We start from the raw sequence: 24,989 nt of genomic DNA, 5'->3' as shown, positions 1-24,989 counted from the left end.
ACATGGTGGTGGCAGCATCATGGTTTGGGCCTGCTTTTCTTCAGCAGGGACAGGAAAGATGGTTAAAATTGAAGGGAAGATGGATGGAGCCAAATACAGGACCATTCTGGAAGAAAACCTGATGGAGTCTGCAAAAGACCTGAGACTGGGATGGAGATTTGTCTTCCAACAAGACAATGATCCAAAACATAAAGCAAAATCTACAATGGAATGGTTCAAAAATAAACATATCCAGGTGTTAGAATGGCCAAGTCAAAGTCCAGACCTGAATCCAATCGAGAATCTGTGGAAAGAACTGAAAACAGCTGTTCACAAATGCTCTCCATCCAACCTCACTGAGCTCGAGCTGTTTTGCAAGGAGGAATGGGACAAAATGTGCAAAACTGATAGAGACATACCCCAAGCGACTTACAGCTGTAATCGCAGCAAAAGGTGGCGCTACAAAGTATTAACTTAAGGGGGCTGAATAATTTTGCACGCCCAATTTTTCAGTTTTTGATTTGTTAAAAAACTTTGAAATTTCCAATAAATGTCGTTCCACTTCATGATTGTGTCCCACTTGTTGTTGATTCTTCACAAAAAAATACAGTTTTATATCTTTATGTTTGAAGCCTGAAATGTGGCAAAAGGTCGCAAAGTTCAACGGGGCCGAATACTTTCGCAAGGCACTGTATTTATGAAGCCGGTGACTGAGGTGGTATACTCCTCAATGCCATTGGATGAATCCTGGAACATATTCCAGCCTGTGCTAGCAAAACCGTCCTATTAGAGAAAAAGTGAAGGAAAAGGAGAAGGAGGAGGTATTTTTCTTACCTGCGGTCATCTCTGTACCACTCAAAGGAGGCCGTGGGTACTGCCATGGCCTCACAGCGCAAAATGGCCGTTTTGCCCAGCTGGGCTGGCATGTTCTTCACGTCTGTGATCATGGGAGGGTCTGAACAAGGGAGAAGGAGGGAGAAATGAGAGATTCTCTTTAACATATGTACACAACGATAGTGATTAAAAGTTAAGCTCAGACAAAGAAAGGCTCAGTTACCTTCAAGGTCGAGAAAGGTTGAGGTTGATAAATACATGCCATATACATTTCTTAAGACATACACTACCGACCAAAGGTTTTAGAACACCTACTCATTCAAGGGTTTTTCTTATTGTTTTAATTTTTTCTACATTGTAGAATAACAGTGAAGACATCAAAACTATGAAATAACACATATGGAATCATGTAGTAACCAAAGAAGTGTCCATATATATTTGATATTTCAGACTTTTCAAAGTAGCCACCATTTGCCTTGATGACAGCTTTGCACACTCTTGGCATTCTCTCAACCAGCTTCATGAGGTAGTCAGGTGTACCTTATTAAAGTGAATTTGTGGAATTTCTTTACTTCTTAATGTGTTTGAGCCAATCAGTTGTGTTGTGACAAGTTGTGTTGTGACAGAAGATATCCTTATTTGGTAAAAGACCAAGTCCATATTATGGCAAGAACAGCTCAAATAAGCAAAGAGAAACGACAGTCTATCTTTCATTGAAGACATGAAGATCAGCCAATACAAAAAATGTCAAGAACGTTGAAAATTTCAAATGCAGTAGCAAAAACCATCAAGCGCTATGAGGAAACTGGCTCTCATGAGGACCGCCACAAGAATGGAAGGCCCAGAGTTACCTTTGCTGCAGAGGATATGCTTATTAGAGTTACCAGCCTCAGAAATTGCAATCCAAATAAATGTTTCACAGAATTCAAGTAACAGACACATCTCAACATCAAACGTTTAGAGGAGACTGTGTTTTTAATTACATTTTTATTTCACCTTTATTTAACCAGGTAGGCTAGTTGAGAACAAGTTCTCATTTAGAACTGTGGCCTGGCCAAGATAAAGCAAAGCAGTGCGACACAAACAACAACACAGAGTTACACATGGAATAAACAAACATACAGTCAATAATTCAATAGAAAAAGTCAATATACAGTGTGTGCAAATGAGGTACGATAAGGGAGGTAAGGCAATAAATAGGCATAGGGGCAAAATAATTACAATATAGATATTAAACACTGGAGTGATAGATGTGCAGAAGATGAGTGTGCAAGTACAGCTACTGGGGTGCAAAGAAAAATAAATAAAATAAATAACAGTATGGGGATGAGGTAGTTGGATGGGCTATTTACAGATGGGCTGTGTACAGGTGCAGTGATCTGTGAGCTGCTCTGACAGCTGGTGCTTAAAGTTAGTGAGGGAGATATGCGTCTCCAGCTGCAGTGATTTTTGCAGTTCGTTCCAGTCATTGGCAGCAGAGAACTGGAAGGAGAGGCAGCCAAAGGAGGAATTGGCTTTGGGGGTGACCAGTGAAATATACCTGCTGGAGCGCGTGCTACGGGTGGGTGCTGCTATGGTGACCAGTGAGCTGAGATAAGGCGGGGCATTACCTAGCAAAGACTTATAGATGACCTGGAGCCAGTGGGTTTGGCAACGAATATTAAGCGAGGGCCAGTCAACAAGAGCATACAGGTCGCAGTGGTGGGTAGTATATGGGGCTTTGGTGACAAAACGGATGGCACTGTGATAGAATGCATCCAATTTGCTGAGTAGAGTGTTGGAGGCTATTTTGTAAATTATATTACCGAAGTCAAAGATCGGTAGGATAATCAGTTTTACAAGGGTATGTTTGGTAGCATGAGTGAAGAATGCTTTGTTGTGAAATAGGAAGCCAATTTGAGATTTAATTTTGGATTGGAGATGCTTAATGTGAGTCTGGAATGAGAGTTTACAGTCTAACCAGACACCTAGGTATGTGTAGTTGTCCACATATTCTAAGTCAGAACCGCCCAGAGTAGTGATGCTAGACAGGCGGGCGGGTGTGGGCAGCGATCGGTTGAAGAGCATGCATTTAGTTTTACTTGCATTTATGAGCAGTTGGAGGCCACGAAGGAGAGTTGTATGGCATTGAAGCTCATCTGGAGGGTTGTTAACACAGTGTCCAAAGAAGGGCCAGAAGTATACAGAAGGGTGTCATCTGCATAGAGGTGGATCAGAGAATCACTAACAGCAAGAGAGACATCATTGATGTATACGGAGAAAAGAGTCGGCCTGAGGATTGAACACTGTGACACCCCCATAGACTGCCAGAGGTCCAGACAACAGGCCCTCTGATTTGACACACTGAACTCTGTCTGAGAAGTAGTTTGTGAAGCAGGCAAGGCAGTCATTTGAGAAACCAAGGCTGTTGAGTCTGTTGATAAGAATGTGGTGACTGACAGATTCGAAAGCCTTGGCCAGGTCGATGAATACAGCTGCACAGTATTGTCTCTTACCAATGGTTTTGATATCGTTTAGGACCTTGAGCGTGGCCATGACCAGCTCGGAAACCAGATTGAATAGCGGGGAATGTACGGTGGGATTCAAAATGGTCGGTGATCTGTTTGTTAACTTGGCTACCAAAGACCTTGCAAAGGCAGGTTAGAATAGATATAGGTCTGTAGCAGTTTGGGTCTAGAGTGTCTTCCACTTTGAAGAGGGGGATGACCGCGGCAGCTTTCCAATCATTGGGGATCTCAGACGAATACAAAAGAGAGGTTGAACAGGCTTGTAATAAGGGTTGCAACAATTTCGGCAGATCATTTTAGAAAGAGAGGGTCCAGATTGTCTAGCCCGGCTGATTTGTAGGGGTCCAGATTTTGCAGCTCTCTCAGAATGTCAGCTATCTGGATTTGGGTGAAGGAGAAATGGGGACGCTTGGGCAAGTTGCTGTGGGGGGTGCAGGGCTGATGACCGGGGTAGGGGTAGCCAGGTGGAAAGCATGGCCAGCCGTAGAAAAATGCTTATCGAAATTCTCAATTTATTGGTGGTGACAGCCTCAGTGCAGTGGGCAGCTGGGAGGAGGTGCTCTTAGTCACCATAAACTTTTGGAGTTTGTGCTACAGGATGCTAAATGTCTGTTTCAAAAAGCTAGCCCTTGCTTTCCTAACTGCCTGTGTATACTGGTTCCTAACTTCCCTGAAAAGTTGCATATCGGGGGGCTATTCAATGCTAATGCAATCAGGCCTTCATGGTCAAATTGCTGCAAAGAGGCCACTACTAAAGGACACCAATAATTAGAAGAGACTTGCTTGGGCCAAGAAACATGAGCAATGGACATTTGACTGGTGGAAATTTGTCCAAATTTGAGTTTTCTGGTTCCAACTACTGTGTCTTTGTGGGACAGTGTGGGTGAACGGATGATATCCGCATGTGTATTTCCCACTGTGAAACATGGAGTAGAAGGTGTTATGGTGTGGGGGTGCTTTGCTGGTGACACTGTCTGTGATTTTTTTAGAATTCAAGGCACACTTAACCAGCATGGCAACAACAGCATTCTGCAGCGATACGCCATCCCATCTGGTTTGGGCTTAGTGGGACTATCATTTGTTTTTCAACAGGACAATGACACAACATACCTCCAGGCTGTGTAAGGGCTATTTGACCAAGAAGGAGAGTGATGAAGTGCTGCATCAGATGACCTGGCTTCCACTATCCCCCGACCTCAAACAAATTGAGATGGTTTGGGATGTCGGACCACAGAGTGAAGAAACAGTAGCCAACAAGTGCTCATCATATGTGGGAACAGCTTCAATATTGTTGGAAAAGCATTCCAGGTGAAGCTGGTTAAGAGAATGCCAAGAGTGTGTCAAAGCTGTCATCAAGGCAAAGGGTGGCTATTTGAAGAATCTCAAATATAAAATATATTTTGATTTGTTTAACACTTTTTGGTTACTACATGATTCCATATGTGTTCTTTCATAGTTTTGATGTCTTCACCATTATTCTACAATGTAAAACATAGTCAAAATGAGTAGGTGTTCTAAAACTTTTGAGATATTGCATTTATACATATTGATACATAACTGAATCTTACATATTCAGTCATATTTTACATATATTGAATAAAAATATAAATGCAACATGTAAAGTGATGGTCCCATGTTTCTTGAGCTCCAATTAAAGATCCCAGAAATGTTCCATATGCACAAAAAGCTTATTTCTCTCAAATGTTGTGCACAAATTTGTTTACATCCCTGTTATTGAGCATATCTCCTTTGCCAAAATAATCCATCCACCTGACAGGTGTGGCATATCAAGAAGCTGATTAAACAGCACGATCATTACATATGTGCACCTTGTGCTGGGGACAATAAAAGGCCACTAAAATTTGCAGTTTTGGCATACAACACAATGCCACAGATATCTCAAGTTTTGAGCGAGGGTGCAGTTTGGCACTCTGATTGCAGGAATGTCCACCAGAGTTGTTGACAAATCATCGATTGTTCATTTCTCTACCATAAGTCGTTATAGAGATTTTGGTAGTATGTCCAACTGGCCTCCCAACTACAGACCATGTGTATGGCGTCGATTAGGCGAGTGGTTTGCTGATGTCAACATCGCGAACAGAGTGCCCCATGGATGCAGTGGGGTTATGGTATGTGCAGGCATAATCTACGGACAACGAATAAAATTGCATTTTATCGATTGTCAGTTTGAATGCACAAAAATACCGCGACGAGATCCTGAGGCCCATTTTTTTACGGTATCTGTAACCAGTCATGTGAAAACCATAGATTAGGGCCTAATGAAGTTATTTCCATTGACTGATTTCCTCATCTGAACTGTAACTCAGTAAAATACTTTAAATTGTTGCATGTTGATTTTATATTTTTGTTCAGTATAGTATTATCTTATCTATGTGTGGGGTGTCTGTGTCTGTGACTGTTTCTGTGTGTCTGTGTATGTGAGTGCATGCATGTGTTTTTGGTTTGTAAGGACACTCACAGTTGACGGTGACCTTGACTTTGCGTATGTCGGGTTGCGTCACTCCATTGTTGGTGATGCACTCAAACTCCTCAGCCTGATGCCGCTTGATCTCTGTTATGTCCAGGAATTCCCCCTCACTCATTAGACCATCTGATTGGACAAAGGACAGGGTCAAAGGATAGAAGCCAGAGGTTATCACAGGCTGAGATGTGCATTTGTTCAAGGTCAATTAAATAAATTAGTGTGAAAATACCAGATTTTGCCCACTAGATGCCACTGTTGCTAATACTGCCACCACACCCTTTTATACATTTTTCTGATCTCTTGTGTTTATTAAATGTGACTCGTTTCAGGAAACTAGGCATATCACTACTTCACAGGAGTTATTTGAATATAAACATACATTTTTTTGGGCAGAAGTGCATTCTGAAACATCTGACCTTTCATGTGCAGTAATAACAAACTTGTATGCCATCTGTAAATACGAATAAAATTATTAAATTACGAGACTAGTTGATTTAGTCATGTAAAAAGTCAGGAACCTTACCGCTAGCCATGATTGGCTGAGATAATGGTTGGGCTGGACATGCCAAGAGATGAGTTCAGATTGGTCTGCCATGTAGCACGCTTCTGTCTATAACAAATGGCTGCTCAGTATGTGTAGGTCATACATTCTAACGCAGCTTTTACAAAATATATCACAAATAACTGCAATAGTATTGGGCTCCACTTTCTGCAGGACAGAGTTTTGAAATCAGTGGAACGCCCGGTGGAAGCAGAGTATGATAGCTAAGGAGATTCTAAAGTTTGATTGCAAATATGCGAAGGAAGTCGAAAAGAGAACACAAGCCTGTTGTATGAAACCCCTGTCTACAGTCTACAGAAAAAAGGCAAACTCGGCTCCATCATTGATTGAATCAGATGGCTCATTCATCACAAAACCCACCGATTTTGCCAACTACTTGAAAGACTTTTCATTGGCAAGATATGCAAACGTAGGTATGACGTGCTAGCAACAAACACTAACAGTACACATACAAGCATATCTGACCAAATTATGAAAGACAAGAATTGTACTTCTGAATTCCGTAAAGTCAGAAGTACAATACTTATCTTTATTGTTGTCTATCAACAATGACAAGTTATCGGGGTCTGAAAATCTGAATGGAAAATTACAGAGGACAATAGCGGACGATAGAACACCCATGCATACCCCACAAGACATGCCACCAGAGGTCTCTTCACAGTACCCAAGTCTAGAACAGACTATGGGAGGCGCACAGTACTACATAGAGCCATGACTACATGGAACTCTATTCCACATCAGGTAACTAATGCAAGCAGTAGAATCAGATTTTTTAAAAATAGGTAAAAATACACCTCATGGAACAATGGACTGTGAAGAGACACACACAACGGTACGAACACATGCATATGCATACATTGTGATATTGGTTATGGTGGCATTAAACATTTTGCATTGTAGATATGTAGTGGTGTAATAATGTTATATGATATACTGTTTTATCATTTGTTGTATATGTAATGTAAGTACTTTAATATGTTTGGACCCCAGGAAGTGTAAGTAATGGCTGAGATGGGCAACCATGGCATCCGTGACAGAGAGGGAGAAGCGTCCATCCATGTATATGGGTAAGAGAGTCTAGCTAGCTACATTTTCAGATATATACAGTACCAGTCAAAAGTTTGGACACACCTACTCCTTCAAGGGTTTTTCTTTATTTTTACTATTTTCTACATCGTAAAATAATAATGAATACATCAACACTATGAAATAACACATATGGAATCATGTAGTAACCAACAAAGTGTTAAACAAATTCTTCAAAGTTGCCACCCTTTGCCTTGATGACAGCTTTGCAAACTCTTGGCATTCTCTCAACCAGCTTCACTTGGAATGCTTTTCCAACAGTCTTGAAGGAGTTTCCACATATGCTGAGCACTTGTTGGCTGCTTTTCCGTCACTCTGCTGTCCAACTCATCCAAAACCATCTCAATTGGGTTGAGGTTGGGTGATTGTGGAGGCCAGGTCATCTGATGCAGCACTCTATCACTCTCCTTATTGGTCAAATAGCCCTTACACAGCCTGGAGGTGTGTTGGGTCATTGTCCTGGTGAAAAACAAATGGTAGTCCCACTAAGCGCAAACGAGATGGGATGGCGTATCGCTGCCGAATGCTGTTGTAGCCATGCTGGTTAAGTGTGCCTTGAATTCTAAATAAATCACTGATTGTGTCACCAACAAAGCAACCCCACACCTCCTCCTCCATGCTTCACGGTGTGAACCACAAATGCAGAGATCATCCGTTCACCTACTCTGTGTCTCACAAAGACATGGCGGTTGGAACCAAAAATCTCAAATTTTGACTCATCAGACTCATTGGACTCATCGGGTTGACTGACCTTCATGTCTTAAAGTAATGATGGACTGTCATTTCTCTTTGCTTATTTGAGCTGTTCTTGCCATAATATGGAGTTGGTCTTTTACCAAATAGGGCTACCTTCTGTGTACCACCACTACCTTGTCACAACACAACTGGCTCAAACGCATTAAGAAGGAAAGAAATTCCACAAATTAAGGCACACCTGTTAATTGAAATGCATTCGAGGTGACTACCTCATGAAGCTGGTTGAGAGAATGTGCAAAGCTGTCATCAAGGCAGATTGTGGCTACTTTGAAGAATCTCAAATATATAATAGATTTTGATTTGTTTAACACATTTTTGCTTACTACATGATTCCATGTGTGTTATTTCATAGTTTTGATGTCTTCACTATTATTCTACAATGTAGATAATAGTAAAAAATAAAGAAAAACCCTGGAGTGAGTTTCTGTGTCCATCGACTAGCTAACATTACGTGTGTGATCTGTGTAGTAATATTATTTGTATCTCAGAGCCATTTGCATTGCTAGTTATAGCCTAATGTTAGCTAGCTAGCTAGATAACGTTGAATCTAGTTGGTTAGCTACCTGCAGGTTGATGTAGCGTAGTAACATTATGAGTTGGGATTATGGTTCATTGTTTAGCTAGTTAGCTAGCTGCAGGTCTAAACAAAATACTCCACTATGCAAGGTACCATATCACTGTACCGTTTACACATCCTGTATTCTGTGCATGTGACAAATAAACGTTGATTTGATATAGTGTGGGTTTTCCAGTGACGGTAACGTGAAGAACAACATTACCTGCATTAAAGTCAAATTAGGATATAACGTTGGGCCAACGAGACTAAAATTCTCTGGTAGAATGCCCTGCTTTTATTTTGTCACACTCGCAACCGTAAGCTATTTTCTGTAATTAGCTTGCCGTTAACTTGTAAATGATGATTGTGTTGTGAGTTTATTTTCCTGTAACTTAACGTTAGCTCGCTAGCTAACAAGCTAGAAACAAACCAAAATATTGTTAAGAAAGTTGCTATAAGTTGCCTGGTTCGTAAATTAATTTTTAAACTGATGGGTTTATTGGTGTTAATATACACCAGTCATGCTGTTTTAGGCCACCAGGCTGCTGATGTCATGTATGTGAATCCTTAAAGAGATGGGCGGGGCTAAGGCTTAAGAGGGTGTGAATGATGCTGAATGGGTGTAGACAAAGAAGAACTCTCCAGTACGTGTACAAAAACATTCCAGGGCTATTTTCTCAGAAGTGGGGTTACAAGTTTATCAACTTTCAAAGCAGCATTACTTTCCCATTGTTCCTCAACTGTAGTGTATGATATACCATTTCCTATGTAAAGAACACCATTTCAAATGTTGCTACTTAAGACCGAATCGAACCGGTTGGTCACAAATGGATCACAATATTTTATTTTCAACTTTGGGTAGAAAACCAATAGCTTTTCCTCATGATGAGATGAAAAGGTTGTGGTGGCAGCAGCAGGAATAGTGGCATCAAGTGGGAAAAACTTGGTAAAGAATACAAGTGACTTCAATGGGGAATGAAACCATAAACAGAATCACAAAGGTTGAAGAAGCAATACCACAAGCAGCAGCTCCATACTACTTGCCAGAGATAGAGAGACATGATACTGTATACTGTTTGTTGGTGTGAGATTGGTGTCTGTGGTCTGTGGGTGACTGCTGATAATTCTATTGGATTCCTCCTGTCTTACTCATTGTCAGAAATAATTATGGTCCAAATTGAATGTTAGGTACTATATTTATTGGAAATTACATGAATACTATAAATTAAAATGGCCAATTTGGGTGTAATCAATTAGCTTCATTTCTCAGAGATCAAATTATATTCCATTGGTTCCTAATGAACACGACCCAGGTGTAGAATAAAGTTGCCCTAGATGCTGATTTATGGTCCGTTTGGGGGTTTTGCCAGGTGTGGATTGGAGGAAGTGGAAGCTGATCCTAGATCTGTGTTGGATGTTACTGCATGTCCATGAGCAACAGATACTGAAGCTAGGGACTGAGGCTTGACAATAATGTTACATCACTCCTTCACAAAGCCTCTACAGAAATAAATAGGTGTTTATTTTTAAACGAGTTTGGCCACACCAAACTCGACAGGGGTAACAGTGTGCTCACTTCGGCACCCCTCGTTGTCCTATGGCAACGTGACAGCAAAAGTCTTTCCTGAGTCAAAGAGACCGGCTGGCTAGAATATATTGGCTTTATCCATGTAAGGGAATGGATGCTCCACAGAGCTAGATGTTTCTGGCAGCCTCCAAGCTCCAACACCATTAAGCTTTTCTCTAATTTTGCCCATTAAAGAAGTCAGGCTGTGGAACACGACATAATACATAATCTGTCTGCTAACAAGGAAATCCACAACTTAAATTGCTGCTCAGTTATCAGAATGACACATTTTAAAAAGCCAGCCAGTCAGTGGACCACTGGCCTCCACACACACACACACGCACGCACGCACGCACGCACGCACGCACACACACACACCCAGTGTTGTCAAGCAACCCCCCCCCCCCCTGCCCCCCACAAACACACATGTGCCTAAACCCGCGTAACAATTGACGCACGACACACTAAACGGTAGCAATAATTCCTGTAAGAGATTAGCGCGGAGGTTCCAATTGAAGATTATACTGGGGGATTATTAGCTGCTGCTACTGAGCTGGAGATGATTATCTGCAGCTGCTGCAGTGGCGGTACAGCCTGCCGCCCGCCACCCTGTAGCGAGTAGTGGCAGCGGTGGCGAGACGCGCTGGGGGTTTACAGCAATGTTATTCACTCATAACACTAGCCTAATACATTTGGCTCCCCTGTGACATCCCCGACGACGCTGGCTGAGCACCCAACTCTGCCCCCAGGGAAGAAGGGAAGGCAAGGGAAGGGACAGAAGCCAGAGATCCAAATCGCTGAGACACAACCAGGGCGGCAGAAAAAATATTTAAAGAGACTGGCCTAATATATTATAGACGGCTTCTAGAAAGGAGGGAGAGATTGGGGTATTTCATGTGCACTTTTGTGGCTATTTTCATTCTCAGCAGCTGTGTGATGTAATGTGTCAGTACACAGCATCCCCCCCCCCCCCTCCCTTCATTCCCTGCCTCCCTCTGACTTGTCTCTGACCGTTCCTCATATCAGGGAATCAGTCCTCCAGTGAATTCTCATGGCTCTCACAATGGCCTGTACAACACTGCAGCTCCATCAGACGCTTACACAGACACTACTGGAGGAAGATCTTTATTTCACTAGGCAAGTCAGTTAAGAACAAATTCTTATTTACAATGACGACCTACCAAAAGGCAAAAGGTCTCCTAAACAGTTCCCTATTCCCTCTTTAATGCATTAATTTGACCAGCACCCAAGAGGACTCCCCTAGGGCTCTGATTAAAAGTAGTGCACCATATAAAATAGGGGGTGCTTATATTTCTCCTGTTTCACACATGTACAAGTTTGTAACCTGTACAAGTATGACATGGAAATGTGTTTTCTGCTTATCCCACTCCCCCTGAGAGTAGGGTCATGGCCAGGGATCAGCCATTATTGACAGCGACCCTGTAGCAATTAGGGTTAAGTGCCTTGCTCAAGGGCAGATTGACCAATTTTTTCACTTAGTTGGCTTGGGGATTCGAACAAGCACTCTTTTAGTTACTGGGCCAATGATCTAACCGCTAGGCTACCTGCCGCCATACAGTAACTGAAAGGTTGCATGTTTGAATCCCGAGCCGACTAGGTGAAACAAACCTGCCGATCTGCTCTAGAGCAAAGGCATTACTTCAGGGTTGCTGTCAGTAATGGACATGCCTATCTCTTTATTTCGATTTTGACCACTCGTTCTCTTTGTCTTTTCTTGCCTCTCCGTTTCTTTCTTTCTCTGTTTATTTTTCTCTCTCTCTCTCTCTCGCTCTCTCTCTCTCTCTCTCTCTCTCTCTCTCTCTCTCTCTCTCTGTCTCTCTCTCTCTCTCTCTCTCTCTCTCTCTCCTTTCTAGAAGCCGTCTATAAGATATTAGGCTAGTCTTCTGCAGCCCTGGTTGTGTCTCAGCGATTTGTATCCCTGGCTTCTTTCCCTTCCTTTGCTTTCCCTTCTTCCCCGGGGGCGGAGTTGGGTGCTCAGCCAGCGTCGACGAGATGTGTGGGGGTGCCATTTCAGACACAGACCTGGACTTCCACCACCAACCAAACACTTAGATTATTCCTGAGGGGAAAAGAGGGAGCCAGACCGATGGTTGAAAGGAAAGAGGTCAAAGTTTAGATCTGCCCTGCAGTAAAACTGTAGTCCATTTCCCTATAGCACGTTGACACTTAAGGAGCACTGAGCAGTCAGACTCAGTCAGAGCCTTTGAGTTCTATTGCAGTGGAGTGTATCTGTAGCAGAGGTGGTCTGGTTCTTTCTAGCTCTATCAGCGGTAGTCGAGCATCTGTCAGACATTGTTTGTTTAACTGAGACCATAGTGAATGGAGTCTGATGCGATGGAGTGGGTGGGCCAGAGAGCATCGATGTGGAGTGCTGTTTGTATGTGTGTGTGTGTGTGCGTGCGCGTCTTGTCTAATGGATGGGATGTCCAATGATAAGAGCTTGATGTCTCAGATTTAATGGGGGTTCAGGTGATGTCTGTGAAAGAGTGTGAATGGGAGATGGTATCAGTGAGATATAAAGTGGGCAGGAGCAGTACTCGGAGCAGTATGTACATGTCACAGACTGGTACACGTCTGGGTTGTATTCATTAGGCATCCATTGGAAGAAAATAGACTGTCACAGGAAGGGACTACCTGTTGTTTTCTGTTGCAAAACGTTTCAAAACTATTTCTGTTGCCAGCACTAATGAATTAGGGCCCTGGTGACCATGGGAATGATAGCACCACGGTCCCTATGTACCAGGTGCAGAGGATTGTCTTCAAGTTGTGTGTCTCTACACCTACGTAGGGGTCCCACTGTGATCTATCCCCCAATGCAGGGTCTGAATAGAGTGACAGGTGCATGGTGGATTGTCTTGAAAGTGTGTGTCCCGACTCCCTCCACCCAGGCGGGACACCCCACTACCACTTTGTCTCCCACCCACTGCAGTGTCTGAATAGAGGGACAGATATCTCGCAGCTTCTCACTGTTTCTCTAGGCTTCTCTTTCCCCTCCCTCTCTCCTCCCCACCACCACTCCCCCAGCAGCCCATGGCTTCGCTGCAGTGACTCCCACAGAATAACAATGCTGCCCTATCTCACAATCCACACTGAAGGGGTGTGTGTGAGGGAACGAGGGTGGAGGAGTATACTGCTGACAAGGAAGAAATGCTGTAGGTCTGCAGACAAGCACAGCAAATGGCTGTAATGTACTTTAAGGGTGTGTGTGTGTATGTGTGTGTGTGTGTGTGTTATCTTCCAAGCTGTTGCACCCCCAGTAGTTCACTATAACACAGTGTAACACCGTGCTAAACCTATCTAACGCCTAGCAGGGTAACCTCAACAGGCTCAACACATTCTATGAGATGCATCAGCATGAAATAAATCATTTAAAATCTTACCATCGACGGTGGCAGACATGGTAATAGGATAGGAATAATTTCACAAACAAATCTAAATGGATATGAATGAGCTTGTTAGACGTTTTATCACGACCACCCTCAAAACCAATGTGATTTATTTGGATGATGATGGAAGACATAAATAGTGTTCTAATGACAAACATCATTATTAGCATTGTTGCCATGGTAAAGGCAGTGAGGATGGTGACAGATGCTGATGATTGTGGCTGGCACGCGTTTTTTGTGGATAATTATGTGTGATGTGTGTGATGTGTATGCGAGGGAACTAGCAGCCACAGCCTGGGTGTGATGGAAATGGCAACAAGGGCAGATGACAGGAGACAGTGGACATGGGACAAATAAAGGGACTGGGACAGAAGGTTGGGGACTATGACAGGAAACAAGGACAGAAACAAGGGACTGGGAACAGGGACTAGTTAGTATAGACTACGACAGCGGACAGAGGACAGGAGACAGAGACTGGTAAAGGAACAGACAACTGGGAGAGGAGACATGAGGACTGGGTACTACGACAGGAGACAGGGACTGGTAAAGGGACAGACAACTGGGAGAGGAGACATGAGGACTGGGTACTACGACAGGAGACAAGGACTGGTAAAGGGACTGGGTACTACGACAGGAGACAGGGACTGGTAAAGGGACAGCCAACTGGGAGAGGAGACATGAGGACTGGGTACTAAGAGGAGACAGAGACTGGTAAAGGGACAGACAACTGGGAGAGGAGACATGAGGACTGGGTACTACGACAGGAAACAGAGACTGGTAAAGGGACAGACAACTGGGAGAGGAGACATGAGGACAGGATACTACGACAGGAGACAGGGACTGGTAAAGGGACAGACAACTGGGAGAGGAGACATGAGGACAGGGTACTACGACAGGAGACAGGGACTGGTAAAGGGACAGGGTACTACGACAGGAAACAGAGACTGGTAAAGGGACAGACAACTGGGAGAGGAGACATGAGGACTGGGTACTACGACAGGAGACAGGGACTGGTAAAGGGACTGGGTACTACGACAGGAGACAGGGACTGGTAAAGGGACTGGGTACTACGACAGGAAACAGAGACTGGTAAAGGGACAGACAACTGGGAGAGGAGACATGAGGACTGGGTACTACGACAGGAGACAGGGACTGGTAAAGGGACAGACAACTGGGAGAGGAGACATGAGGACTGGGTACTACGACAGGAGACAGGGACTGGTAAAGGGACAGGGAACTGGGAGAGGAGACATGAGGACTGGATACTACGACAGGAGACAGAGACTGGTAAAGGGACTGGGTACTACGACAGGAAACAGAGACTGGTAAAGGGACAGACAACTGGGAGAGGAGACATGAGGACTGGGTACTACGACAGGAGACAGAGACTGGTAAAGGGACTGGGTACTACGACAGGAGACAGGGACTGGTAAAGGGACTGGGTACTACGACAGGAAACAGAGACTGGTAAAGGGACAGACAACTGGGAGAGGAGACATGAGGACTGGGTACTACGACAGGAGACAGGGACTGGTAAAGGGACAGACAACTGGGAGAGGAGACATGAGGACTGGGTACTACGACAGGAGACAGGGACTGGTAAAGGGACAGGGAACTGGGAGAGGAGACATGAGGACTGGATACTACGACAGGAGACAGAGACTGGTAAAGGGACTGGGTACTACGACAGGAAACAGAGACTGGTAAAGGGACAGACAACTGGGAGAGGAGACATGAGGACTGGGTACTACGACAGGAGACAGAGACTGGTAAAGGGACAGGGAACTGGGAGAGGAGACATGAGGACTGGATACTACGACAGGAGACAGAGACTGGTAAAAGACTGGGTACTACGACAGGAAACAGAGACTGGTAAAGGGACAGACAACTGGGAGAGGAGACATGAGGACTGGGTACTACGACAGGAGACAGGGACTGGTAAAGGGACTGGGTACTACGACAGGAAACAGAGACTGGTAAAGGGACAGACAACTGGGAGAGGAGAAGTGAGGACTGGGTACTAAGACAGGAGACAGGGATGGGCGTCTTACATTTGTTCTCCTTCCAGGTGACAGTGGGTTCAGGTCGTCCCACCGCCAGACAGAAGAGGTATACGTTGCCCCCCTCGTTCACTGACACATCTTGGGAGATGTTGACGATTCTGGCTGGCACTGCAAGACGAAAGAGTTGGGGTTTATTGACAGTCATGACTTGACAAAAAATAGAAACTAGACCTAAGCTGCCCTCCCCTCACTGTTTGCACTACCAAAAACAAGATATAAAACTGAAGTGTCAAGAAGAAAAGTAAGATGTTACAAAAATAACAATACTACCAATGACAAACACTGATTCTCTGACTACTATTATAACGAGACAAAGCTATAGAATGTTCTTCACTTTGGTATTGAATATAGGGATGGAAACCTTCACTCAAGGTCTAGAAGTTTCTGTCTTTGGTAGTTGCTTTGTTTTTTTCTTTTCACAGCATGACCACCGTCAAATGCTGTTTTGTTCTAAATTGCCATTCCAGTTCAGGCACTATGCATATAGTTAGAAAGATAACTAGATGGCCCTTGAATTTAAATGGCCCATTATCGTTGCTTTTAATGAGCTTGGCCATGAGGCTGTTTTTCTGCGAAGCATCTAACTACAGGATCCCATTTTTAACTATCTGGCCAGGCGAAAATACTCTCGTGATAAAGCAAAGATTGGAGCCATCGCTAACCCACCATGGCCATCACTGTTTGATGCAGTGACTCTGGGGTGTAATTATTTTGTGTGATATCGCGGCTTAGACTGAAATGTGAGGCGACTTGGAAACTAGGGAAACATGGTCATCTGTGTGCCCGTTTGCCCTGCGGATAAATGCCTCTCCTTGGCGCCTGCACTATGTGAACAGTCTGTTGGAGAGGGGCTGGCTTAGCCTTCTGGGTAATGCTGCCTGCACCCTGCCTATATACAGACGCACACGCACGCACGCACACACACGCACACACGCACACACACACACACACTAGACTGCTGAAACTTTCCCAGCTTGCTCTCTCTCTCTCCATCTCTGCAGCAGCATGGTATGTGTGTGTATGTCTGTTGGCCAGTTGATATATACCCTAACATTTTTCATTTTTATTCCACCAGTCTTGTATTATTGCGATATGCTAGTACACAAGGTACAATATACATAACAATTGACACATACAGGGAGAAAAGGTCTGCAATCCATCAGCCGAGCAGCCGGGCGCCAATAAATCACGTCATTCAGGATCAGTCAAACTCTCACTCACTCCACCGTTGCCTTGACGATAGGCCCAGATCTGGTCCTGCATTGTCAATTATTCAGTCAGGCAGTTGGACAGCCCCCTGTACGCCCATATGGTCTTACCAACTTACCCCAGGATCTACCCACCCCTCTCAGTTCTGAGGTAAACTTGCATCAGTGCTAATGTATTGGCTCGAGGCACAGTTGCTAAGGACTCGGTTGGCTGCTTTCTTTACTCAGACCAAGGCTCCATCCACCGCACAACACTAACAAAGGCCTTGGGTCACTTTATATTTTTTTTTGTAAAGTAAAAGTAAACCTTGGACGATGAGGAAGACGTGGGCTATGCGGGGCTTGTTGCTGGCCTGGAAGCTGCAGGTGTACAGCCCCTCGTCAGCCACCTCCACCCTCTCTATCTGGATGGAGAAGTCACTGGTGTTACTGTTGACCAGAGACACCCGTCTGTCCAGCGACCACTTGTCTGTCCCCGCAAACAGGATGTTTGAGCGGTTCAACCACGCCTTGTGGGTCACCTCCTCGTCGATTTTACACCTTCGAGATAAGAGGGGGAGAAAACAGGGGATAAGACAGGACCCAGATAATGTATTAATAATCATTTAACTTGAATAGTGCTTTTCATTACAGAAAATAATCTGAAAGCCAAACAAAAAAAACAACACGGTACAATTTTGATGGTAGAGATGGATATTGAATGTCTCTATTTGGCATGGGATGAAAGGCTGGGAGATGAGGCAGTTTGGATTGGAAAGGCAGTGTAACTTCAGGGGAGGGAGGGGGCATCAATAGAATAGCCAGACAGAAACAAAGACAGTCTGACAAACAGGCGCTTTATCAGTGCATCACATCTGCTTTTCGTCCATATGACCAGCTCTTCTGTAAGTACTGGTCCTCCATTGCCTGGGTGATGCCGTGGCTGCTGAAAAGTGCCCGAAAAGCCACCCCATCTTGGCAGTGGTTAAGAACAGTCCCTGAGCCTCTTCTGCCATCGCTGGACACAGCATCCAGTACTTGTTGTAATTCTTCCCGGCAGATGAAACAATAAAGCCGGGGCTGTATTATTTGAATTCAAACAGCCTGTTAGACAAAAATATGACTTTTCATCACAATTCTGCAACTCTGAGAGTCAAGACAACAAGATGTAAGTGATCAACCCTCACAGCAGTCAAACCCCAAAATAATAATAAAAAAATGCCACAATTTAGTTTTTTTTAAGTACAAAAGTACAATATTTACAGAGATTGGCTTGATGGGCACTTCTTACCTACTATACGGTTAAGCTGCTCCCACAACAGCTCAATAGGGTTGAGATCCGGTGACTGTGCTGGCCACTCCATTATAGACAGAATACCAGCTGACTGCTTCTTCCCTAAATAGTTATTGCATAGTTTGGAGCTGTGCTTTGGGTCATTGTCCGGTTGTAGGAGGAAATTGGCTCCAATTAAGCGCTGTCCACAAGGTACGGCATGGCGTTGCAAAATAGAGTCATAGCCTTCCTTCTTCAAGATTTATTTTACCCTGTACAAATCTCCCATTTTACCACCACCAAAGCACACCCAGACCATCACATTGCCTTCACCATGCTTGACAGGTGGCGTCAAGCACTCCTCCAGCATCTTTACATTTTTTCTGTGTCTCAGGAATGTTCTTCTTTGTGATCCGAACACCTCAATCTTAGATTCGTCTGTCCACATAACACTTTTTTCCAATCTTCCTCTGTCCAGTGCCTATTTTATTTTGCCCATCTTAATCTTTTATTTTTATTGACCAGTCTGAGATATGGCATTTTCTTTGCAACTCTGCCTAGAACGTCAGCATCCCGGAGTCGCCTCTTCACTGTTGACACTGAGACTGGTGTTTTGCGGGTACTATTTAATGAAGCTGTCAGTTGAGGACTTGTGAAATGCCTGTTTCTCAAACTAGACACTCTAATGTACTTGTCCTCTTGCTCAGTTGTGCACCGGGGCCTCCCACTCCTCTTTCTATTCTGGTTAGAGCCCGTTTGCACTGTTCTGTGAAGGGAGTAGTACATAGCGTTGTACAAGATATTCAGTTTCTTGGCAATTTCTCGCATGGAATAGCCTTCATTTCTCAGAACAAGAAGAGACTGACGAGTTTCAGAAGAAAGGTCTTTGTTTCTGGCCATTTTGAGCCTGTAATTGAACCCACAAATGCTGATGCTCCAGATACTCAACTAGTCTAAAGAAGGCAAGTTTTATTTATTCTTTAATCAGGACAAGTTTTCAGCTGTGCTAACATAATTTCAAAAAGGTTTTCTAATCATCAATTAGCCTTTAAAATTATAAACTTGGATTAGATAACACAACGTATCATTGGAACACAGGAGTGATGGTTGCTGATAATGGGCCTCTGTACGCCTATGTAGATATTCCATAACAAATCTGCCGTTTCCAGCTACAATAGTCATTTACAACATTAACAATGTCTACACTGTATTTCTGATCAATTTTTTGTTATTTTAATGGACAAAAAATATGCTTTTCTTTCAAAAACAAGGACATTTCTAAGTGACCCCAAACTTTTGAAAGGTAGTGTACATATTGAGTGTTATTGAGGTGAGTCTGTATGTGCTTATGTATGAACAAAGAAAACATATACCTTTTTGAGGAGGAGCAGAAGTGAACCCTGGAACCCAAAAAAACTTCCGATGCGTTTGAAAACAACAGCTGTTCCGTTGCCGCTGTAAACGGCTAGCTAACTTAGTAGTTGTTTTCTCAAGGTCAAAATTACAACCGGGGACAACAAGACAGTCGTGAAGAGGGCACGACAAAACCTATTCCCCCTCAGGAGACTGAAAAGATTTGGCATGGGTCCTCAGATCCTCAAAAGGTTCTACAGCTGCACCATCGAGAGCATCATGACAGGATTTCATCACTGCCTGGTATGGCAACTGCTTGGCCTCCGACCGCAAGGCACTACAGAGGGTAATGCGTACGGCCCAGTACATCACTGGGGCTAAGCTTCCTGCCATCCAGGACCTCTATACCAGGCAGTGTCAAAGGAAGGCCCTAAAAATTGTCAAAGACTCCAGCCACCCTAGTCATAGACTGTTCTCTCTGCTACTGTACGGCAAGGTGGTATAGGAGCGCCAAGTCTAGGTCCAAGAGGCTTCTAATCAGCTTCTAGCCCCAAGCCATAAGACTCCTGAACATCTAATCAAATGGTTACCCAGACTATTTGCATTGTCCACCCCCCACCGCCTCTTTTACGCCGCTGCTAGTTTCTGTTATTATTTAAGCATAGTCACTTTAATAACTCTACCTACATGTAAACTCAGCAAAAAAAGAAACATCCCTTTTTCAGGACCCTGTCTTTCAAAGATAATTCGTAAAAATCCAAATAACTTCACAGATCTTCATTTTAAAGGGTTTAAACACTGTTTCCCATGCTGGTTCAATGACCCACAATTAATGAACATGCACATGTGGAACGGTTGTTTTTGACACTAACAGCTTACAGACGGTAGGCAATTATGGTCACAGTTATGAAAACTTAGGACACTAAAGAGGCCTTTCTACTGACTCTGAAAAACACCAAAAGAAAGATGCCCAGGGTCCCTGCTCATGCAAGGTGGCATGAGAACTGCAGATGTGGCCAGGGAAAAAAATTGCAATGTTCGTACTATGAGATGCCTAAGACAGCCTAAGATGCCTAAGACAGCACACAGGGAGACAGCTGATCGTCCTTGCAGTGGCAGACCACGTGTAACAACACCTGTACAGGATCGGTACATCCAAACATCACACCTGCGGGACAAGTACAGGATGGCAACAACAACTGCCAGAGTTACACCAGGAATGCACAATCCCTCCATCAGTGCTCAGACTGTCCACAATAGGCTGAGAGAGGCTGGACTGAGGGCTTGTAGGCCTGTTGCCCATAGGCAACTACGTCGCCTATGGGCACAAACCCACCGTTGCTGCACCAGACAGGACTAGCAAAAAGTGCTCTTCACTGACGAGTCACGGTTTTGTCTCACCAGGGGTGATGGTTTGATTAGCGTTTATCGTCGAAGGAATGAGCGTTACACCGAGGCCTGTACACTGGAGCGGGATCGATTTGAAGGTGGAGGGTCTGTCATGGTCTGGGGAGGTGTCACAGCATCATCGGACGGAGCTTGTTGTCATTACAGGCAATCTCAATGCTGTGCGTTACAGGGAAGACATCCTCCTCCCTCATATTGTACACTTCCTGCAGGCTCATCCTTACATGACCCTCCAGCATGACAATGCCACCAGCCATACTGCTCGTTCTGTGTGTGCTTTTTTAATTATGTTCTGATTTAAGTTTTTGTTGGAAAGGGTTAACGCTGAAGTCACTGTGGAAATCTAGCTAGCTAAGTCAGCCATTGGCTAGGCCATCAGAAGCTCGACAGAAGGTATTGCCATTCAACTGGATTAGGACAACATTTCGTAGTGACAGTGTAATCAACCAATCACATTTAGACTTGGGACTGATTTTACGAGAAAATCCCCCAGATTTCTGCCTTCTCAAATGCCAACAGGTCACTGCGTAATAACTAACAGTAGTTTTCCCACAGACTAGTTAGCTATCTTTTGTTGTAGGCTAGTTTGCAGCGGCTGTAGCAACTGTTATCAAGTAGGATGGTGTTGCTAATTTGTTAGCTTCTCCTTTTTCAAGAATAACTTTCAACCGGAAGTTAACCTTTCACTGCATTGGGCTAAATCAGGGTCATACAGAGTGATTCTTGGTAGTCTTAAACAAATCTACATTCAAACAAAAGTATACACATCACACACATGGTTATTGGCTTAAAACAAGACACCTGTACCATGTCAGATATTTTTTTGTTTGTTTGCATCCCAATATTGCACTTTATATACATCACAGACGACTGAAATATAACACAACCGTTTAACATAGAAACACCGGATTTTCGTCATTTTTTTATTAAATAATCTTTATTAATTATGAAATTATGAAAAATATGAATAAGGTCAAAGGGGACACTTTTGGTCATTGACTGCAGGAAAGGGTTGTTTCAAATGATCATCTGGTGAGTGAAACACAAATGGACAAAATTTTGGACCAAAATCTTTCAATACCTGGTTTGCATACCCCTTGTTGCCTTAGTTAGCATTTACTGGTAGATATCACACGTTGAAATGGCTTCCCTACCTACCCTACCCGCTTCCGATGACATTCTTCTGTGAGCTGCTCCATTTCGAAACCCAGTTGAGAGCTGTGTACTCTGGCTGCCTGCACATGTTCAGCACATGTGAATATACTTCACATGTTTTGTGATTCTGTATACTGAAAACAAACTGAAAACATTGTGAGTATACTGAAAACAAAGTGGGTAAAACGGCGTATACTTGCATATAGCCTCCATTACACCACTGGCCCTCTGTGTTTAACTAATAGGTGTACTCTCCTCCATGAGTCCGCTGGTATTGCTGTTGCTGCCTTTTCAGCATCATTACCCTGTCACACACTGAAGGCCTAGGTCCAATAGGTTCGCCACTGTGCAAACATGTTGATAATACAGTGCATTCGGAAAGTATTCAGGCCCCTTCCCTTTTTCACATTTTGTTACGTTACAACCTTATTCTCAAATGGATTACATTTCTAAAAAATCCTCAATCTAAGTACAATATCCCATAATGACAAAGTGAAAACAGGTTTTAGGAAGTTTTGCAAATGTATTAAAAATATAAAACAGAAATACCCTTTGTTATGAGACTAGAAATGGAGCTCAGGTGCAACCTGTTTCCCTTGATCATCCTTGATATGTTTCTAAGACTTGATTGGAGTCCATCTGCGGTACATTTAATTGATTGTACATGATTTGGAAAGGCACTGTCAAGCCCTGACCACAGAGAGCTGTTTATTCACCATGTTGGTTGGGGTTGTGATAGTGACTAGGGTGGGTCATCTAGGTGATTAATGGTTTATGTTGGCCTGGTATGATTCCCAATCAGAGACAGCTGTTTACCTGTCTCTGATTGGGGATCATATTTACGTAGCCATTTCCTCATTGTGCTTGGTGGGATCTTGTCTACAGATAGTTAGCTGTGTGCACACCAGTAGCTCCACGTTTCATTTGTGCGTTATTGTTTTGTTCGGTGAGTTTCGATTAATTAAAATATGTGGAACTCTACGCACGCTGCACCTTGGTCCAATCATTATGACGAGCGTGACAGGCACCCACCTGTCCATTTAAGATCTCACAGTTGACAGTGCATGTCAGAGCAAAAACCAAGCCATGAGGTCGAAGTAATTGCACATTGAGCTCTGAGACAGGATTGTGTCGAGGCACAAATCTGGAGAAGGGTGCCAAAAAATATCTGCAGCATTGAATGTCCCCAAGAACACAGCGGCCTCCATCATTCTTAAATGGAAGAAGTTTGGAACTACCAAGACTCTTCCTACAGCTGGCCGCCCAACCAAATTGAGCAATCAGGGGAGAAGGGCCTTGGTCAGGGAGGTGACCAAGAACCCGATGATCACTCTGACAGAGTTCCTCTGTGGAGATGGGAATACCTTCCAGAAGGACAACCATCGCTGCAGCACTCTACCAATTAGATCTTTATGGTAGAGTAGCCAGATGGAAGCTACTCCTGAGTAAAAGGCACATGACAGCCTGGTTGGAGTTTGCCAAAAGGCACTTAAAAGACTCTCAGACCATGAGAAACAAGCTTCTCTTGATCCCGATTGAACATCTCTGGAGAGACCTGAAAATAGCTGTGCAGCGACGCTCCCCATCCAACCTGACAGAGCTTGAGAGGATCTGCAGAGAAGAATGAGAGAAATTCCCCAAATGCATGTGTGCCAAGCTTGTAGCGTCATACCCATAAAACTCAAGGCTATAATCACTGCCAAAGGCGCCTTTACAAAATACTGAGTAAAGGGTCTGAATACTTTTTTTTTATACATTTGCTAAAATGTCTAAAATCCTGTTTTTGCTTTGTCATTATGGGGTATTGTGTCTAAATTGATGAGAAAAAAATAAGAATAAGGCTGTAACGTAACAAAATGTGAAAAAAGTTCTTAATACTTTACGAATGCACTATATAGACTGTTCAGGTATTAATGTTCTAAAAAAGGAGTGAATATATTTGGCCTGGCAATGCGGTTTTGTACGCTTACTGAATGGAAGCCGATAATTATGAGTTTTTCACTCCGCTGGTCTCGGCTGGTTTCAGGAAGAAATTAAGAGTCCTCACTGTCCAAGACCGAGTCAAGACAGAGTACAAATGTATCCGACAATGAGACAAGACCGAGACACTCAAAATGAGGTCTTGAGACCGTCTCGAGTACTACAACACTGACTCAAACGTTAGCTTGATCTACTAGCTTGATCTTTTTTTTTTATGTGAACCGTTTTTTAATCTTTTTTGCTATTGGGACTGGGCATCAGACTCTAGTGGTCGGTTTTCAATTCACTAACACTGAAATATGGTGTGTTGGGATGTTATCAGAAACTTTGAAATTGAAACAAGCATGGTAACAAGCATTCCCCCCTTATCTCAGCTCGCTGGTCACCATAGCAGCACCCACCTGTAGCACGTGCTCCAGCAGGTATATCTCTCAGCAGGTATATCTCTGTCACCACCAAAACAAATTCTTCCTTTGGCCGCCTCTCCTTCCAGTTCTCTGCTGCCAATGACTGGAACGAACTACAAAAATCTCTGAAACTGGAAACACTTATCTCCCTCACTAGCTTTAAGCACCAGCTGTCAGAGCTCCTTTGCACCCTATTATTTCTATCTCTACCTTGCACATTCTCCTACTGCAAATCTACCATTCCAGTGTTTTACTTGCTATATTGTATTTACTTCGCCACCATGGCCTTTTTTTTGCCTTTACCTCCCTTATCTCACCTCACTTGCTCACATTGTATATAGACTTATTTTTCTACTGTATTATTGACTGTATGTTTGTTTTACTCCATGTGTAACTCTGTGTTGTTGTATGTGTCAAACTGCTTT

General features: G+C 43.6%; 1 protein-coding gene across 1 annotated transcript in view; it reads right to left on the bottom strand.

Annotated features, from left to right (window-relative positions):
- Positions 1-24,989, bottom strand: part of LOC110534906 (igLON family member 5) — a 143,786-nt gene that overhangs the window by 10,213 nt on the left and 108,584 nt on the right. Inside the window, exons 3-6 of the mRNA XM_036947247.2 lie at positions 17,318-17,550; positions 15,791-15,910; positions 5,800-5,931; positions 814-934 (exon numbers count right to left, since the gene is read on the bottom strand). Coding sequence (XP_036803142.1) covers positions 814-934; positions 5,800-5,931; positions 15,791-15,910; positions 17,318-17,550 — 606 coding nt within the window. The remainder of the gene's footprint in view (positions 1-813; positions 935-5,799; positions 5,932-15,790; positions 15,911-17,317; positions 17,551-24,989) is intronic.

This window comes from Oncorhynchus mykiss, chromosome 2 (assembly GCF_057628025.1).
Source record: "Oncorhynchus mykiss isolate SJ-2025 chromosome 2, ASM5762802v1, whole genome shotgun sequence".
NCBI classification, from domain to species: Eukaryota; Metazoa; Chordata; class Actinopteri; order Salmoniformes; family Salmonidae; genus Oncorhynchus; species Oncorhynchus mykiss.
This window is presented reverse-complemented; position numbering and strand designations above follow the sequence as displayed.